This window comes from Mycetomoellerius zeteki, unplaced genomic scaffold (assembly GCF_001594055.1).
Source record: "Mycetomoellerius zeteki isolate Tzet28-1 unplaced genomic scaffold, Tzet1.0 scaffold89, whole genome shotgun sequence".
NCBI classification, from domain to species: domain Eukaryota; kingdom Metazoa; phylum Arthropoda; class Insecta; order Hymenoptera; family Formicidae; genus Mycetomoellerius; species Mycetomoellerius zeteki.
In genome coordinates, this window is record NW_017257924.1 from 1 (window position 1) to 21,474 (window position 21,474).

The window sequence follows — 21,474 nt, forward strand, 5'->3', positions numbered from 1 at the left end:
GAAAATACTAGCAAGACTCTTTTATATATTTAATAAGCGCAAATACTAACGAATAATCTCCAATTTTTAATTTTGTAACACATTGCCTTTTAATTTCATTAATTAATTAAATTCTATATCTATGCTGAAGATGGCCTAATCTATCTCTAGGCCGAAACGTCTATACATATATATATTAAATTATAAAGTTATTCGCGCCACTGAAATCGTGCGACTGTGGTTCAATGTCCTCTCATTATTATTTTTTTTAAAAAGAATTAGTTAAACTATACGATTAAATTGATATGTATATTCCAGAAAATAATATTTCTTAATATATTCGTATATAGATTTTGATATTAAAATATATATATTTTTTTAAAGAAAAAATTAAATCACTCATCATACATCATACATAATAAATATTTAAAATAATGAGATATCTAAGTATATGTATTACGAAACAATATATGATTATAGCTTGAAATGATTCCCTCTTTATAGAAGAACTTACACAATATGGATAAAGGAAAAAAATCGAAGATATATTCTTGTTAAATATCTTGTCAAAAAGTTAAACAGGGAAGATCAATAATAGGAGTCCTCGTGATTGTAGGATTTGGTAAAGTTATAGGACCGTGGAAACGGTTAAGCGACACTAGTCTAGTTTCCACCAAAGTCCTCAATTCGGTTTCACTTTGGTGCATTGTACTGTTTCCATTGAAAGTGGAATTCCACCTTATCGATCGAAGCAGGAAAAAATGAGCATAGTCAAACACATTTCCATCGACTTAAATTTTAGTTCCACTGCATTAAGTGCGAATTAATGCTTCTGTGGAAACTGGACCACTAACAAACAGGAATTAAATTCGCGAGTGCGAGCGCGAGCACGGACGCATTGTGGCAGTAGATTCATGACTGCACGTGTGTGAAAAGTTCGCTGGTCACCGCGTCCTTTGCACCCTTTGCGTAGCTTTCCTTCGCAATTCTGCTTTCTCTTTCCGTCACCCTTTGTCTCTTTCGCTGTCCTCGTTCTTCAATTTCACGTATTCTTTTCTTCCTTTCCATTTTTTCTATTCTTTTTTCGCTTTTCAAGCAATGGCGTACGTGAAGGCATTTTTGCAGACAATATGGCACGGAGTATTTCCCATTAATTTTAAACACTTTTATGCAACATTTTATATTGAAGATTAGATTAAATTTTTGTTAAATATTGAGAAAATTTTTTTTATGTGTTCTTAATTGAACAGAGCTTTTTCTGAAGGATTAAAATAGATCATTTTTTTATGTAAAATTTTAAACCTTTATGTTTAAAAAATCATCACTTGTCATGTGTAATCTACAAAGAAGTAATATGTTTTTGCGTATTTTATTCGAAATGCAAAATTTTTGTTATAGTTTACACATTCGAATGATGTTTGAACACATAGTTTACACATCTAATATTTTTTTGTTTTTTACGATCAATATTAGTCTTCATAAGTTAAACTAGAGATTATTTTCATACAAGAAAGACAGGATTGTTGTTTTTAACAATAATATGCATTAATTGATTAGTGAGAGTAAGAAGTTTTATCACTTAAACTTTGAAATAAAACCACCATCACAGTCCGTAAGGCACCGTATACGAATGGATCAACACAAATCATTGATAAGAGTCATTGCCTTATTTGATATGAACGGTGACTATATTTTACTACCTGCAACAAGTACGTTACTGATTAGAACTGTTGAGAATAACAATAGTAGCATAATGATAAGGTGCAATAATAACAAATTCTTGCAATATACAATATGATACATCAACATGTCTGTTATATGATATTTCTCCGTTCAAATTGACGACAGTAGATATATCCTCAATCAAGGGTTCTAGATCCTAGGACGTCATATTATAAAAATATTTCGAATAGTTAATTAATTACTATCAAGTTAAGAGAGTCAATTATACACTTACATACTAGAATTAAAAGAAAAATATTATGGTTAATGTAACAAACATCAAATTTGAAAAAGATAATCAATCTCGATAGAACACGTCAAAACTTATGAAGGAGTAGCGAATGCTGATTACGCCTGTGCATTCTCCCGTGACTGTCGTCCGTCGTGCTTCTCCCCCTTTGCCCCTTGCTAAGCGCGTTGTCGTGGCAAATTGCACGCGCGAGCCAGGTTGCGCCGACCACGCCGACAACCTCCACGTGCTGCTGAGCAACACTCAGCCGCCCCAAATTGTAGGTCGCCGCCGTCGGTTCGCGAAGAACGGAAGGCGGTGGCGAAGCGGGGATAGGTGGTGCGGATGAGACGAGTAGGCGATAGTGCGACGACGGGCGAGGGGAGGATTGGAATGGTTGATGCGAAGGGGAGAGGTGGGGAACGGATTGCGCGCTCGTGCGTATGCGCCTCGGCCGTGATCGGTGCGGCCGAGGAGGTAAACATTGTACAGTACGATTGGCCGGCCCCAAGGCGGCGGGTCTTTTGCTTTTTCGTCTTGACCCGTCTCTTACGGGAAGAAGAGGAAAGGAACGACTTCTTTTCTTTCTTTCCGAGTTTATGCGATCTCTCGTGCGAGTTCTTCTTTGAGGATCATTGGACCAAAATCGGAATTTTACGAATTACTCCTTCCGGATAATTGGATCCAAATCAGAATTCTACGAATCATTCGCCATTAGCGTTGCCACAGACCCTCCTCCGGATATCGCCAAAACGAAAGACGATGATAACCAGTGTTCATATTTTGGATTACTAGGATGTAATGCGACAGGTTACACCCTAGGTTGCAGGTGGGTGCTTCTCTTTTATTCGGATACTTAACCTGTTTCTTCTTTTATTTATCTCATCTTCTTTCTTTAAGAGTGACATTTAAGAGTGACATCGTTCTGTTAGCGAAAAATAATGTCTTTGGACTTTTTGGATTATTTCCTCATGTTCCCGAATCCGCGTATTTCTTTTTCACGTAATTTTATGAGTTCTCACGACTAATGTTTTTTATTTTTCGATTCTTATTTGTATATATTTAGACTTGCAACTTTCGAACTTTTAGATTTTTTGAGCGTTTGAAGAAAATAGTTAAATTGAGCGAAACGAGGTGTTTTTCATGACGTCCCACACAGCATGAAATATTCATGCGAATCATTTTTTGAAACATTTCAATAAAATATTTTAGAAATATTTTGTAAAAATTTGTAAATCACTTTAAAATATTTTGCAAAAATATTTTAGAAATATTGTAAGAAAAAGATATTTTAAAAACTCTGATTTCCTCTGGATATAGTTATATTTCAAAACTATTTTACGAAAAATTTCCGAAATGTTTCAAATATTGTAATGAAACATATTAGAAATATTTCTAAAATATTTCATGCTGTATGAGATCATATTTAAAATAAAAAAATTGTCATTTTGATTTTGAATACTAAGCGTACAGAACATAGAAATAAAACAAGAAGCGCGAGGAAGAACTATCATCAATTTTCCGAACCAAAGAATCGCGCATCATATTCAGTTGCTGATAGATTTTGTTTCATTTTCTTTTTTACGTACACACATATCGATAACGGGCATATTTTCTTACTAAACACATAGTTATATCAATATCAATTTATATAATTTCTTTAAAATCTAATTTATGTAAAATGTTTATCAGATTATTAGAAGTTTTTATTCTTAGGATATTAGAATAAGTATAGTATTAAAATAAACACATTTCTTAATAGAATCATTTTTTATATGCACATATGATATATGTGTAAATAGATTATTTGTATAACAATCTTTTATTTTTATTATATTTCTATGCTATTATACTTTCATAATTGTATGTATAACATCCAATTGCTAATCATTAGTTCGCTGATATTATATTTGATTTAAAATTTTTTAATGTTTTTTATGGCTTATATTACAATAATGTAAAGTGTATTATTGCGAAAATCGGCAAAATTTGCGGAAATTGAAATGTATTAAATAAAATTCAAATGAAAAATAAGAAAATAAAGTATAAATAGTAAAAATTAATAAAAGTTATAAATAGTAAAAATACTGATAATAAATTAAAATTCGCAGTGAATGTACCCGTTAAATTTCTTCAAATAAATACAATGTGAATTAATCGAAAAATTACACTTAATTAGTTTTACGTAGTTAAAACAATCTATATAAAATACGATTAGAAATTATCGCGAGAATACTCGAATCACAAAGAGGAAGAGTAGTAGCGCAGTTTCATAAAATTCGGCTTGAAAGTGTCTTCCGGGCGTGAGCAGCGACGTGACGGTTTGACTATAGGATGAAATTTCCCCTCAGTATGGGGGATGTTTCCGTGGATCAATACGATTTTTGCGTATCCCTTTCATGCGTTGTGATACTCGTCATATGATCAGCCGATCAGTACGAGCTTCATCAAGAAAATGAATGGCTATAAAAACGGATATAGGAAGAGACGGAGAAGGGAATACCGAAAGGAGGAGAATGACCACAGGGATGAGAGGAGAATAGGAGAAAAAGAAGGAAAAACGAAAGAAAGAGCACATCATACGCGATTATTGTCGGACGTGTGCCGCTACGTGCTCCTCTTGTGATGTAACTCTCAACGTCCTTACTTACTACGCGCCGAGTTGGACGAGGTCGGTGATCGCTATAAAAAAATGCGACTCGTACACGTGGAGGCGGCCGCGCGGGTTTCGGCACGGCATGCGAAGACGAGCGGAGACGGTAGCAATGGCAATACCGACGGGGGGTAAGCGGGCTGTGCGCGATACGCTTGCAACGTGGCCGCCGACCACGCCCGCGGCCTCTCTTGGCCATTGTCGGATGATAGCGTCATGCGCATGCAGGTGCTTATGTTAGCGCTGTGCATGCAATTCGAGGATTTGTTTAATTTAGAAAATAAGGATATTCTCTTTTCTCGCTGTTTTGTTCACAAATATTATACTTTTATTTGAAATATATTCAAATTTGCAAAAGATTATTATACCTGCCGTTGCAGTATTTTGGATCCATTTCCTAGTATAGATAAAAATTTCATGAATAAACGGCATTAAATCCAAGACTTATCGCCTTTTGGAGAGATATTAAAACAGCGAACATAGTTCCAGTATAATATACATATAATCGGATATGCAATTTTAATACATTTTATTTAGAGATGTGAAAAAAACAGGTAGGGTAAAAGCAAGGAATATGAAATAACATTTCTTAAATTAACATTGCTCCGATGCATATGAAGAATTTAAATTTACACAGAATTCTTGAGAAATATATTAGCTACAACATTCAACAAATGAAAGTTGCCTTTCAAAATTTAAGTCCATCGTCAATATTAACAAAAAAATAAAAACTGTGAAAATGGGTGGTCTAAAAAAATGGGATGTATAATAATATGGAATACCGGTGAAATTTCGGTAATAGTAAAGGAAAAGCCCCTATTATGAGATACTGAGTTCAGTTTTGTATAAATGCTAGAAATGTATGGGCAGAATTTAAAAAAATAATATATCATTTTGAAAGGAATTTAATAAGTTTTAAGATAATGTTATGTAAAATTTAATTTAAATTATATTTTTTTTTAATTAAAGAAATATAAAAATTGAGCAAATCGCAAAGTAAAAAATTGTGCTCCTAATATGAGATGCCTCGAAAAATCGAAAATAAAACGCAAAGTACATCAGTATTGCAATTAAAAAAACTTTATTTAATGTTTCTAAAATACAAACAAACAGCCAGTGCGCGCACAAAATGAGCATGCGATGCATTGTATTGTACCTAGGACTCATCTTCAGGTAGTTGGAATCAAGCATTGTAGAAACAAGCACTTCGCTTGTTTCATTCCGCAATGTTCATTCCGATTGTCCTTTTTATTATTGTACAATAACATTTATACTTTAGAAACGATTTTCACTATGATATAGGAGCATAAGTTTTATTTCAAATTAAAAATACCCTAGGTATTTCATATTACGATTTTCACACCTGGTTTTACGATCATCAAATCTAACTTCTGTAATTAAACAATTCAACATATCCCATAGTATTTTTTTATTAGTACGATCTTACTCTATCACTACATGAAGAATTTATTGTCAAGTATTTACTTATTAAATAATTAATAAACAAGATTTAAAGACTGATCTCAATGAAACTTGAAGACATCCAAATTTTAAAATCTTTTTTAAAATGACTGCGGACATGATCTAATAATGAATTTTCCACTAAATAGTTTTCAATCCAATATATTCGTGGAACTAATAGATAGCGTTTATTAGTTTAGCGGAAACGCCGCTATCTCATATTTATGGGCCTATCTCATAATAAGGAGCTTTCCTCTAATAAATAACACAATATGTGAACACAATAAATGAGGTCCAAATTTGTTTATTTATATAAACCGATCAAGAAAAATAGTTAAAAATAATTCACATTTTCATTGTACAATAACACAGAAAATATAATAGCATCATTGGGCATAAGTTGCCAAATAAACGCATACAGCACCGAAAGTTTTCAGAAATATCTCAAAAATATTTCAACTGAAAAGTGAAACATTTCATAAAAATTGCGAAATATGTCTGCAACATTTCTGAGACAGCTCTGGAATAGCAAAATGTCCGCGATTCTTGCACATGAAACCTTGTTGAAAGATTGATGAAATGTTACAGAAAGAATCTGCAATCTTTTTGAAATATTACCAAAAAGTTTTCAGCTATTTTTGCTACTTCAAAAATGATATTTAAATATAAACTTGATTGATACTTGATTGGTACTTGATTGATACTTAAACAATACTTAAATTTATTATGTCGACATAATAAATTTAAATATTATTTATCAATTAAACATATATTTAAATATCATTTTTGAAGTACTTCAGATTTATTAAGAAATTTGTAATCTGTTTACTGATTACAAACTTATTGAAATAAACTAAAAGTATTTCTCAAAAATAGTAATTATACCGCTATTTTGATTAATTAATCGTATTATATGTATAAGCATTTATACATAATCACTATTAAAAAATCACACCTGCAATTTTCACACAATATCATATTATTTATATACAAAAGTTTTTCACAATTAAAGAGAATAAGTCATTCATATACGAGTATAAAAGTTTTTCGCAATTAAAGTAGAACAAGTCATAATAACATCGAAATGACTTTAAACTGTGTGAATCATGATTGAACAAAAAAGTAACTTTTAGTAAACATTTTGGAGTCATTTTAACATTATGATGATTTTTTGTTCTGTTGAAATATGTTTTTCAATTTATTGCATATAATAGATCTTAGAAACATTTCTGTTAAAACATTTCATATGACATATTGCAGAATCCTTTTAGAATTGTTGCACATGAGACGTAAAAGATTAAAACATTTCTGACCGCAACAATCGGTGCTGTATGGGAACTGATAATATGGAATATAATTTACAACCTAACAAATAAGCTGGTAATATGTGGCATACATCCTATAACCTTACTAATATGTAACTTATTCCATATTCTCAACCCTCGATGTATTCCACATTACCTGCATGTCGTCATATGACAAAGTCTTTCCGTAAATAAGTTAGAAATCGCAATTTACCTGCATAATATTGTTACCTGCATAACATTATTAAAAGCGTCTATGTAATATAAGTATTAACAAACTTACCTTCAGTTTGTGAGAACTTTACTTTTTAGAAAAAGCTGCCGAATCTCTTGACGCAACGAAAATAAATAAAAGTTTATTATGATGAAATGTTTTGTCGGACTGAGCTCATTGCTTGTTATGGTATATTTGGTAACAATTGTAACAACTTTCAGCGATAGCCGCTAAACTGTAATACTTCATTTAGAAAATAAGCAACTATTCCATATTAACAACCTATTCTACATTCTCTGCTTTTATCCTACTTTTTACTTCGAAAAAAGGTACCAAGTAAAAAACTGTGGTAGATATACAGATTAAGGGACATCACGCCGATGATCTTGACATATGTTGTCAAGGTCATGGCCGTGAGTGACCTCCGACAGGTTTTAGGTGGTGGTCGTCCTTCATTAAAAAGTTATTAGGGAGTTTTTGCAATAGCGTTTATCCAGATACGGTAAACGCTAAGGTCAGGTTATCTTCTTCTTAACAACTAATTAAGAAAAGGATAGCGTGACTTTAACGTTCACCGTATCTGGATTCACGTTATTGCAAAAACTCCCTAATAACGTGGATCTATGGTGAACACTAAAGTCACGTTATTCTTTTCTTAATTAGTTGTTAAGAAGAAGATGACCTGATCTTAGCGTTCACCGTATTTGCATAAATCGTATTGCAAAAACTCCTTATTAACAAAAGAAGTTCGAAAAATCTCTTTTCTATATGAAACAGAAATTTCCTGCTTTAAAATATATTTTACGACTTTCCACGCGAAGCAACTTTTACCTCATCTTCCCCCTGCTTCAGCGGCGCACGACTTTCATGCGAAGCGACTCTCGCCCCACCTCTTCCCTGCTTGAGGGCGTGCGACTTTCACCTGAAGCGACTCCCACTCCACCTCCCCCCCTACTTGGGGGTGCGCGACTTTCACCTGAAGCAACTGTATTCGAGTGTCAGCACAGATAAATAGAAGTATATACTGTTAACAATTTGAAGTTGAGGTCATCGGAGTTTATACTCTAATGGAAAGATTTACTACACAAATTGGACTTCGCTTCGCGTGGAAAGTCCTACAATATATTTTAAAACAGAAATTTTCTGTTTCATATAATAGAAAAGCCATCTAAAACCTGTTGGAGGTCACTCAGGGTCATGACCTTGACAACATACATCAAATTGGTGCAGTGTATCTTACAGTACACAACTATCAAACATATTTTAAAACGGAATTCTCGTGTTATATAGTAGAACTTTTTTTGTTAATAACTTTTTAACGAAAGATGATCGCCACCTAAAACCTGTCGCAGGTCACTCAGGGCCATGACCTTGACAACATATGTCAAGGTCAAAGTCATCGGCGATGTCTCTTAATCTACGTAATTACCAAAACTGTCATTTTGATTAAAATGGTACAGTATTCAAAAATATATGAAGTATATAGAATGTTCCATTTTAACTTACTCAGGTAAATATTTCGAAAATGTGGGAGATACAGGAAAATGTTTCAAAAAAAATGAAAGTGGAATGGTTTCGACCTTGTAGAAATTTAATACTAATAATTACTAAAAATTTGCAGTGATAAAATATTAATAGTATTTCAGTAATTATTTGACCAATGCTTAATTATACTGGCTTGATTCTAGTTCAAAATACTGCAGCACTTCAACTTAATACTGGTCAATTTAATACTGGAAAGTAATGATTAATTACTTATTTTGATTATTGAAAGCATTGTTTCCCGACTTACAAAGTAAATTTCTGTTTCATCCTATTTCTGTTTTCAAAGTATATTCCCGAAAGTTCGAAAAAATTTTATTTTTATGTTACCAATTGTGAGCTCTTTTTCAGATTCAAAGGATATTCTTTTTCGGGAGGGTCCCGTTAGCGCACAATGCGATAGCACATATCCACTCACATCAGCCGGTGCCTAGTAACTTTTCACTGCTTTACCAATAAGAATATTTTATTTTAAATTGGTCAATTAGCTCGGATCCTCATACGGGCAACAGCGCTTTGACACCGAGAGTTGATTGGTGAAAAGCTGGTTGTGGAGGTAAAATTTACCCTGTTGCTCGTATGAGGATTCGGGATTAGCGATGTACGGAACTCTCTCTTCTTTTTCTAATCTTTTTCTATTCTTCAATTTTGTAAAAAGATAGATCGTACTTTGATTTTTATATAAATTAAGTATTGTTTGTATTGAATCAATTGCACACGAGCCAATTGCACGTAAGCCAATCATAGCGCTAGAAGAAAAACTCCCTACGCAGAAATCGCTATGATTGGCAGTGGACAATTGCAATAGTGTGCAAGTAAACTACTTTCACTTTTATTTAAGGTAACATATACAAACATATAAATAGGTATGTGTATATTGTTGAGTATTTTTTTAGTTCGTTTCAAACAGATTATAGATAAATCAGAGTAATCGTATTATAACATTGCCAAATCATACAATGTGAAAACTAATTACGAAACATCCACGTAAGCAAACAAAAAAAATGATTCTACAAATCGATCTTTTAAATGTTTTTGTTTTAGTATTCTGTCCTCGATGTTGGGCTACTGTCAGATGGAGTCCGTGCCGTCAAATCCAGTAATGTCAATTTCGGCGCCGGGCATGACTGCCAGCTTAGAAACGATGAGTTCGGTGAAAAGCTTGGTGTGCAGCCCGGATCTCACAATGTTCGCGACCACGCCGGGATGCAGCGGAGTTGAAGCTACAGATCTGGTCAGTCCAACAACGGAGATCGGAAAATATCAGTGTTTACTCTGTCAGAAGAGCTTTACGCAGAAGAACGTGTATCAGAGTCACTTAAGGTCACATGGCAAGGAGAGCGAGGATCCATATCGCTGTAATATTTGCGGTAAGACGTTTGCGGTACCGGCGCGATTGACGCGTCATTATCGTACCCATACTGGCGAAAAACCGTACCATTGCGATTTCTGCGGCAAGTCGTTTTCAGTGAAGGAAAATCTCAGCGTACATCGGCGCATCCATACGAAGGAACGGCCGTACAAGTGCGACGTATGTGAACGTGCGTTTGAACATAGTGGCAAGCTACATCGTCACATGCGCATTCATACTGGCGAACGGCCGCACAAATGCACCGTATGCGCTAAGACATTCATACAAAGCGGCCAGTTGGTGATACACATGCGCACGCACACCGGTGAGAAGCCATACGTGTGTAAAGCGTGCAAAAAAGGTTTCACCTGTTCCAAGCAGTTGAAAGTGCATACGCGCACTCACACTGGCGAGAAACCTTACACTTGTGACATTTGCCGTAAGGCATTTGGCTACAACCACGTACTCAAGTTGCATCAGGTGTCGCACTATGGCGAAAAGGTGTATAAGTGCACGATCTGCAATGAGACTTTTGGTTCCAAGAAGACAATGGAGTTGCATATCAAGAAGCATCCGGAATCACCGGCATCTGTCACTTCCACTATTACAGACAGCGACATTTCCTCACCAACGGCAATCGCTTCGCCAATTGAACCGGATGTTGAGATTTCTCAGAGCGGCGGTGGTGACAGTGGCAGTAGTAGTAGCAACCTTGATCCAGCCACGGTCCCAACGATTCTAGATTTACCGGATATCGCTGTCGACGACAAAGAAAACTTGAAGACTGAAGAGACCTATTCGGATTCGACTTCGAACGCTTACGCCGTTCAACGCGACTTTGGATACTATCTTTATTCCGGCAACAGAGAGCAGCAGTATTCACAACCAATAGTAACATCGCCATCGAGTACGGTAGAACCCGTGCTCGCTGATAATGATGAGAAGCGCTTTCAAGCGAGTGTGGTGGTAAGTGCGCCATTGGAACCAATGACTCATCATGTGTTCTTCTATCCCGAGCCAGCGTATACCAGTTTCGGTTTAACCACCAATGGCGGTGTTCATCTCGATACTACCGATTGTTCATCTCTTTTGAATTTGCCGGGTAATGACGCGCGCCGAAGGGTTGAGGCCGCTTTAGAAGCGGTTGAGGAAGAGCGACAAAGACAAGAATATGGTACCAGGATTGTCAAAATTGATCAAGATCCGTTACTCACGCCACCGTGCAGTAATCCTGAGAGCCCAGCATCGTCACCTGACTTAGCCTTGGATCTAGTGATACCACCACGGGAAACGTTAATTCTGCCGCCCAGGAAACGTAGCAAGATGATTCTTCAATCCATGGAGAGCGAATACAGGAATAGCGGCGGTAGTGGTGGCAGCCTAATCACGGCTTCACAGAGGCAAAATTCTGTCATCCAGTTTGCGCGAGCTTCATAGTGAATGTATCGAAGCTATTAAAAAAACTTTGTGAAACTGCTTTGGAAGTAACTTTAGAAATTGAAAGGGATGATCTCCTAGAAAATGTTTTACTTTGATAACATCAAGATCGAAAATTGGAAGAAATCGATTTGTGTGTGTGTTTCTTCGGTCAGGACAAATTTGAGTGGAAGGAGTACGTAGAAATCGTCAAGAATTTCATTGGTATTCCAACGTCAAATGAAAATAATTGCAAAACACACGAGCAATGAACTTTTATCTTGTTAACTGCGATACAAAACTGCATTCGGCATATACGAAAATTTTCTATTTCCAGAATTAGGAGTGAGAAGCTTATGTGCCTCTTTGATGAACGCCTCCTAAATGTAACGCAAGTCGTTTGTGTTTTATTTTTCCATTTGCAATCAGTATGATATGAGAAGGCTGATTGCATGCAGTTAGCTCAGCAATCAAAACCGCGTTTGTTACTTAATAACATTTAATAGCAATTAACGCAATCCATATACTGCATATATTTTCCTAACGGTTTACGGGCGAAAACACTCGTAATTACCTTCTCGACCTTGTTCGATAGCTCCTTGATCTTTTGAGGCTTTAACATTACATGCATGTTGGATGCGTGGAATATAAAGAGAAAAAGATTGGATATATTACTCGATCGAGAGAAGATCGCACTGATCGTGAGCGTGCATGATGAGGTAGCAGTGCGTATGTTATCAAAAAAACATAACCTCGTTAAACCAAATTTTTGAGAAAAATTTAAATAATTTAAAAAAACGAAAGGTTATTAAAAAACAGAAATCCTTTTATGGAAATTAGTATATTAATTTTAAAACGAATTATCATATGCGATATGTATACGCGCATACACATTTATGCCTCTTTAAAAGCCTTATTAAAAATTTTTATTGTATTTAATTTAAATGCTATTGAAATATATTTATATTTTATATTTATTTTATGTACGTGTTATCTATATTTTAAATATATATGGTAGATTTATTGTGAGGGGGGGGGTTACGTCTTTTCAACATTGTGCGATTCGTATACAGCAGTCGAGTAATACAAGCATCTGATACACAATTTTTTAGTATTAAACAGAGCCACTTAATCAGTAAATGTGCTTGCAATATTGGTGATTCGTTCAAATATAAGAGGAATATGTTAGAATGGATATGGAGTATTTGGCTATTTAAAATTAACTACATTGTATGGCAGCTATTGCCAACAAATCAAAACTAAATTCAAAACAACAATTTGTTTTTAAAAAACCTGACTAAATTCTGAGACGACTGTTTTTCTTACAAAACTTTATCATGTTTAATTTTTAAACTATAAAAAGGAATAGCTTGTTACAAGTCGGATATAAGAAGTTGATAACGGCGCATATCATCGACTGATATACCATAAACTGCAGATCATAGCAGAGTTACTTCCCATATAAGCGTCTGATGGTCTGAACCGATCGATAATAAACTATTTCCTTCTATAATTAAAAAATTAAATTTCAGACACACAAAGTTTTACAAGAAGAAAAGTTGTCACAGAATATTTAATCGAAAATGTTTTTTTTTTTTAAGACAAGGAATTGTTCTGAATAACTCTGTATAGAGGTCAGTAATCAACGTACGAGATAATTAAAATTATATTTAAATGATTAGTCAACTTTTTGAGATAAATATTATTATTATTAATCACACAACTGCCGAATATTATGATCAACAATTGATCATCATTACGCAATTATCGATTAATGTAATACGATATGAAAGAAAGTGTTGAAAGTGTAAAAATTGGCGTCTGAATATTTATTTGTTGAGCGCAAAGCAAAGAATTGCTGTAACTCGGACTTTACACGTATTACCTCATTGTTGCACGCAAGCGACGTTTGTTTTTTTTTTTAATAATTTACATATCCGCTCGCGTGTACCGATTGACTAGCCCTTCGCCGTGGCAAATACACGCTCGCAAAGGTTAGATATCTCTCTTGCCAGCCTTAACAAGACTGACTCAGTCTACCTCGTTAGCATCACAATTCGGGAGCTGCCAGTGAGTGTCGATATCATCATCATCGGTTGAACATTCGCTAACTGAGTAAGAACAGACTATAAATGTAAGACAGGTCATGTAATTTTTAGCATGTACATTATTTTCGGCAGTTTATGTATTACATAATTTTATAAAAGTGACACACGTGATGAATCTGCCTATGTGATTTTAATTTGAAATTCTAAAGTGACAAAATTTAATTTATTAAAGATTTAAAAAAAATTAATAACTTTTATAATAATTCTTCTCACAAGTTCAGAAAATTAAGAATTTTATTTTTTACAAATATATAATTGAATTATTTCAAAAATTAGCTTGTACGGAATAAATGTATTCCATTCGATATTACGTTGATCAATTTGTATTGTAATATAGTTAAAAGTTGTAATATAAGTACAATTTGCGTAATGACGATGTAACTAGAATTTCTCGTAAATCAAACGGTTAGATTATTATTTGTTTATCGGGAAAAGATAAATTTTCGCAGATCCCGCAGCTAGCTTTGCTAAAATTTCAACTATAGGTTCAATTTACTCCATTTGCAACCTTCCAAGCTTCCTTTATTAGAAAAAGAGATAAAGACTTTATGTGTTAAACATTAAGGTCAAGATTGATTAATTTTAATAAAGTCAGCTGCGCGGGTCTCTGGAAATATTTCAATTTTGCAATCATATGCTTTCGATATTATTATGTATTTTTTATGTAGATAATAGATACAGTTTATAAAAGATACAAAACAAGAATGACAAAGAGATAAAAAAGAAAATCGAACCTTAACGGTATCATCTCAATTGTTATTCGCTTTTATGAGGATTCAAAATCGATTATTTAGTGCGTGGAAATTGTAATATATTAATCGGTGTAGCCAGATACTGCTGCGGAATTATAAGAAAGAAATAAATTAAGCGCAAGAAGAAATGTTGGAGAAAAATAGAGCATTAGAAAGAGAGCGAAAAGTGCACCAAACAATTGAATATCTCTGTGATAAGAACTCCATAGTACCAGAGTATTAAGCGGAGCCGAGCCCACTGCCAGAGTACAAGTGTATATGTGCACACGCATGCTAGTGTGATGCGAAACTATAATATACTATAATATACATCGTACGATGATGAAGGTAAACTATCGCGTCAGAACTCAGTTTGATATAGATGTTCAATTTCTGACAACTGTGAAGATTTTCAAACTTTCATATTAATTTCATGTGACTGTATGGAATTCTACCTAAATTCTAAATCTTATAAATAAATTATAAACAAACGATATTTTAGACAAATTTTAAATTCTGAACAAATTTATATTTTTTAAGCTTTTCAAGTAATAACACACGTTATACACACACACTCAATACGCTCATAAACATATATTATAAAATAAATTTAATTTAAACGATAGAAATTCTATAGGCTCTAATTTATATTTAAATTTATATCTTTTATTACTTATACAGGATGTTCCATAAAGATTACAACATAAAGATAAATTTCTGAGATCATTTGAGGAAATTATCCAACTGCCAAATAATCCACAATATACTAAGTTATCGAGGCTATACTAGTTCTTTAATTGTAAGCGTATAAAGTTAGGAATCATATCGCCTAAAATTTGCGCGTTTAGGTACAGTAGGCGTCATTGATGCCTTCCGGATTGAAATTTATAGTTTCCTCCGATTGTACACATCATATTTATATACACTGTTAAAAAAAAAGAAATTTGCTTCCGTTACATGTAATGGAAGCAAAGTTCTTTTTTTTTAACAGTGTATATAAATATGATGTGTACGATCGGAGGAAACTATAAATTTCAATCCGGAAGGCATCAATGACGCCTACTGTGCAAAATGCTGAAGACGAAATTGTTGCTCCCCTTATTAATATTAATATAAATTACATAAGTGAGAAGACAAAATTATATATTTTTTTACAAACGCATTGTGGAATAACATTTCCTTTTCTATAATAACATTTTTTATTTTTACTTAAAGTGCAAGCTGTCAGATAACATTTCTTTAAGAAATAGTATCATAAAATTTCATTTACTACCAATTTCACATCTTACAAGGAAAGAAACCCAACTGTCTCCCTTTGATCTTAATGTGCTTTTTGTATGTTATTCTCCAGCAAAGATAAACGACACGTATTTTTTTATACGTGTCCGTTTGTCTGGAGAATAATATACTAAAAGCACATTAAGATCAGAAGGGGACAGTTGGGTCTCTTTCCTTGTTAGAATTTAAAATTGTAGTTATTAAATGGTACGTAGTTAGGTAACTAAGATATGTACCTTTCTTATAATTATTCAACAAAATAAGATAAATGAACTATTAATATAATATACTAATCCATGTTAAATATTTTATTAAAATAATCCGACAAAACTATAGAAACTTATAAATATTTAAAAAATTATTAATTATAATTCATATTAATCAAATTTATAATATTAAGTAAAAATCGAATGATTAAAATAAATACACATGAGTGGGAAACACCGTATTCGGTCAAGATGATTTTTCGTGTATGACAATATTTCTTGTAAATTTATACAATTTCTAATTCGAGTAAACTGTGCGCCGATTATTTGTTTGTTTCCAAACATGGTTCTAAGCCAAAGCTGTAATAGTAATATCATGAATTAAATTGAGAAGAAATTTAATATTTTTAATGCTAATAAGCATCTTTAAAAGCCTGTAAGTAATTTATTGCGAAAAATTAATATTTTTTGCAATAAATTACTTACAGGCTTTTAAAGATTACTCAACCGGGATTCGAACTCGGCTCTCCCGAAAGCCCGGAAGATCCGCTTGCTTGAACTAGAAGTACAAAATAAGAAATATTAGGTACAAAGAATCGTCTTGACCAAATAATGCGTTTTCTATTCAATTTAATTCATATTAATTAAAATGCTTATATAATGCTTATACAATTAATCGTAAAATTGGTTATTATTTATATTGAAGCTTTTTCCGAATTTTAATGTTTTTTTTCTTGCAATCTTAATAAAAATCTTTATTGCGATTTTAGCAGCGATAATCAATCGGGGGAGATGTAACGTACCTATTTTTTTAACTATGTATGGTATAAAAATGAAGATGAGGAGAACTTCCTCAATGACCTTGAACTTGACATACGTTGTCAAGGTCGTGACTCTGAGTGACCTTGAGAAAGTTTTAATCGTTGTTATTCGTTAAAAAATTAAAAAGGTTTAAAAAATAACGTTCTATTTCTGCTACATACAACATTAAGAACTACACACTCTTCTTCCTGACGTAATGACTTTCCACGCGAAGCAAGGTCCACCCCGCTCCCCCTCCTGCCTAGAGAAAAGTCGAACGCCCCTAGGCAGGAGGGAGATCGGGTGGATCTCGCCTCGTGTGAAAAGTTAAAAACACGCAAGGGTAGAAGTGGGGTGGATCTTGTTTCAATTACAAAATCTCACAAATTTTCTGCTTTAAAAACAAATTCTCTGCTTTAAAAATATTTTTATACTTAAAATTTGTTTTAAAGTAAAGAATTTGGGATTTAAATATTATTAATTTTGCTAAAATTACTATATTTTTAAAAATTAATTTTTTAAATAATTTTTTAACAAGTAAGTCAAGATCGAGATCATTGGGAGAGGCTTCCCTCATTTTTATTTTCACCTGGAAATTAATAGTTAAAAAATTAGGTAGGATACACATTTTTTAGTCTCCTCCAGTAGATCACTGTTAAAATCGCAACAAAGATTTTTATCAAGAATATAACAAAAAAAAATTATAATTCGAAAAGGACTTTATTGTAAAAATAATTACCGTAAAATTTTATGATTAACTTATATACAATTTATAAAATGAATGTTGTGATATATATTGTAATAACTATTTAAATTGTGTACTTTTCATATCTATGTATAATTTGCAACATTGCATTAAACTTTTCTGCGTAACTTTTTTTGGATAAGCTTGTAACTGCTTTGATAATGCGATTGTGTAATATATTTAAATATATATTATCAAAGCAATTGCAAATATATCTCCCGAAATAATATGCAGTGCGCAACAAAGTTTACTGTGACACACAGAATTCTGCATAGACATAAATAAGGCACAATTTGAACAATTAATATGACATACATGATTGATTTTTTAAATTATATGAATTAATAACTATAAAATTGCACTATTATATACGCATTTTAGTTTTAAATAATAAAAATTAATAGGAATTATAGTTAATAATTTTTTAATATTTATAAATTACCAATTCATACTATTTTAATAAAATGTTTAACATTTTATTAAAATAAGATTAATAAAAAGATTTGAATTTATTTAAATACTATCGACAATCATTTGCTAACTACGTGTTCTTCCGAATTATTTTTCTAAAACGTTAACATAAGCTTGAATGAGCTCTACTTGTTAGATATTAATAATAGATGCTGTTTATTTTGTGTGTCGAATATTTATAAGACAGATACATATTATTTTTTAACTATTTACTATTTGATAACCTCATTTTTATATATAAAATATGAAATTGTGATAGTAGATTTCTTAAAGAAATGTCATTTGATAGCTTGCATTTGCATCATATAAAAATGAATATGTTATTATGAAAAAGGAATGTTATTGTACAATGCATTTACAGAAATATTAATAATTTTATCTTCGTTTATGTAATCTTTATTTTATTATCAATATTAACAAGAAAGGCGACAATTGGTTTTCGCCTTTAGTACTTGTACGTTGTATCACATATATAAACGCGTGAATTTAACTTTAAATGATATAATTCGCCAAATAATAGTTTATAATTACAAAACTAATATAGCGTTTATATCTTGTTATTAAAATTTTTGTCTCAAAATCTCAGGAACTTATCCTTAAGCGTTGTTACGATTTCTACGGAACACCCTGAACATGCCAATTAATGATTCCAGGTTCATTGAAGGATTTTTATTTACTTCAAACGTATTTATTATTTCAACAATTTTTTTCAAGGATATTCTTTAATATCCCAATCAATTATACCCGAATGCCTGACAAACAGAGCTCTGCTGCGAACAACGCTGATAGTAATAAAGCACATGCCTACTCGCGACGCCTGGCTATTGTAATATGTGTGTACATATATGCGTTTATCCAAGTTTATGTAACAATAATGAGTAATGTATCATGTATTCATACATATAATATTCGTAATTGAGCACCGTGCGGCCCACTCTCGTTACATTCAATACCCTTTTAGCGTTGAAAATAGTGCATTCATAATAAGCTTAACCAGTTCCAAACCAAATTTTATAACAATATATGGTATATATATATATATATCTTTTGTGACAGAATTTCTAGAAACTGTGTTTTCAAATAGTATACCCGTTGAAAATTTCCAGGTGGATTCCCATAGAAACTCGTGAAGATACATATAGACTATTCAAAATCCATATGGAAACTATGTGGTAAATGAAACTCCATATGGAAATGTACATGGTGTATAAAAATCCATACGGAAATCTACATGATGTATAAAGATGTATAAAGATTATTCAAAAACCATATGGAAATCCAGAGCCGGGACAAGGGTGTGGTGAGCGAGGCATTTGCCTCGTGTAAACAATTTGAAAGGGACGCAAATTGAAATTAATAAAAAATTATTTAAGGTCATCATTAAGTCAAGAAAAATTCAAATATAGGAATTCTTTCAATTAAAAATGAAATATGTAAGGATATAGATTTTGATATAATAATTGATAATTTCGCATCTATCAAAACACGAAAAATATTATTGTGACTTTAGTAACTATATTTCATTTGTAACACACATGTAAATTTGTATGACTATAACGTATAACTCCTCTCCTGTACACGTGATTATATTAAATTAATATTAATATATACTATTAATTACTATTAATTAATATATATACTATTTTAATTACTATTAATTAATATTTCTTACTATATTCACCTGTCATAAAGAAATTTTTTTACTAAGGGGCACATTTTTTTATTTTCCTCGGACGCCGAAATGCTTAGTCCCGGCTCTGTGGAAATCCACAGTATCTTTATGAAAATATGGTAATCTGTATAAATAATAAGAATCTTATTGATACATGTGAAAACAACCATTAGGAAATAAAAGCCCCAACAGTTGAAGCTGGATCTTTAATGCTTTAAATAATATAATTCCTTATGAATTTGTATATACTATATATATATATATACAGTAGTAAACGGAACGATTGCAAACTTTTTTTCAATGGATTTCTGAATACAGTCTGCTCACTGAGCGATTGGTTCTTACTTATGGATCTATAAGTAAAAATATACAAATTCACATGGAATTATTTAAAGCATTAAATCCAGCTTCGATCTTTATTCCCTATTGATTGTAATTTGTATAACTTTCATATAGGGTCAATCGGGGTAACTGTGTGACGGCGAGGTAAATGCTTAGTTTTATGTATTAAAATTCAAAAAGACTTTATATTTTATATTATTCCATGTTCAACATGCATCGTTGCACATGGAATAATACAAAATACAAAGTCTTTTTGAATTTTAATACATAAAACTAAGCATCGTTGCAATTATCCCGCCGTCACAGTTACCCCGATTGACCCTATGCATTCTTTATAATTTTTTTATTTAATTTTTCGATAATTTTCTTGCTATAGTATTTTGAGCCGCGAATTTTAGGAGTCCAATTTATTTCAATGGATACTTACATTTTATGAAGACTACATGGGAATCAACATGGTTTCTTATATAGGAATCTACATAGGGCTCAGATTTTTTGCCCAAATTCTCATGGAATATGAAATCCTATATGAATTTCCTATATGTTTCTATATGTTCCTATATGTTCAAGGGTTCCTACTTGATTTTTTCAACAGGGTAATATGAGATGTTACCACAGAAAATTCTGAAGCTAGAATTCGGAGCTATAACGCAGGAAGGGTTGTTAATACATTCACGTTCAGATTACCTCTAAAAATTTCAAAACTTTTTTATTTTAATTTTTTTTATTTTAGAGGGACTTGAATGACTCTCTAATAATAATTGTTATGGCGAGTATAAGCCGTGCGGAGTAATGAAGTGAGAGTGTTAATTATTAAGTATATATTTCATTGACGATGAGAAGAAAAGCATAACGACGTCACTATTGTTAGCATAAAATATCTAGGATTATCATTATTTTACTACAGTGCTCGGCATTAGATGTCGGTAACATTTCGGGCTGATTCCAGTGAGTGACCCTCACTACCGCTCGAGTCTCAGCGGCCGAGTCGCCGATCGCTCACGTGACGCTCCGGCTCAGAAGCGTCTCTATATCTTAAACGTGCGCGCTGAGGTTGTATCTTTCGTTATTAAAGAATACCTTTCTTGCTAAATAATTTTTATTTTCTTAAAAAATCAAGTACTTTTTCTATTATTAATGTATTAATATTCTTCTTATAATAATATAATTGTAGCAATAATACTTGTATAATAATTAGGATTTTCCGGGAAAAAATATTATATATATAATTATATAAAATTATATATAA

General features: G+C 32.6%; 1 protein-coding gene across 2 annotated transcripts; it reads left to right on the plus strand.

The window, feature by feature from the left end:
* Positions 1 to 2,461: 2,461 nt before the first annotated feature.
* On the plus strand, positions 2,462 to 12,634 carry Kr-h1 (kruppel homolog 1). Of its 2 annotated transcripts, none has more exons than XM_018459880.1 (2): positions 2,462 to 2,759; positions 10,149 to 12,634. In XM_018459880.1, exon 2 carries the CDS (start codon positions 10,162 to 10,164, stop codon positions 11,890 to 11,892), a length of 1,731 nt encoding a protein of 576 aa, XP_018315382.1. In that variant the 5' UTR covers positions 2,462 to 2,759; positions 10,149 to 10,161; the 3' UTR covers positions 11,893 to 12,634. The 2 variants fall into 2 exon arrangements, with proteins under 2 accessions (XP_018315382.1, XP_018315383.1); XM_018459881.1 differs by lacking the exon at positions 2,462 to 2,759 and adding an exon at positions 7,420 to 7,424.
* Positions 12,635 to 21,474: the final 8,840 nt, after the last annotated feature.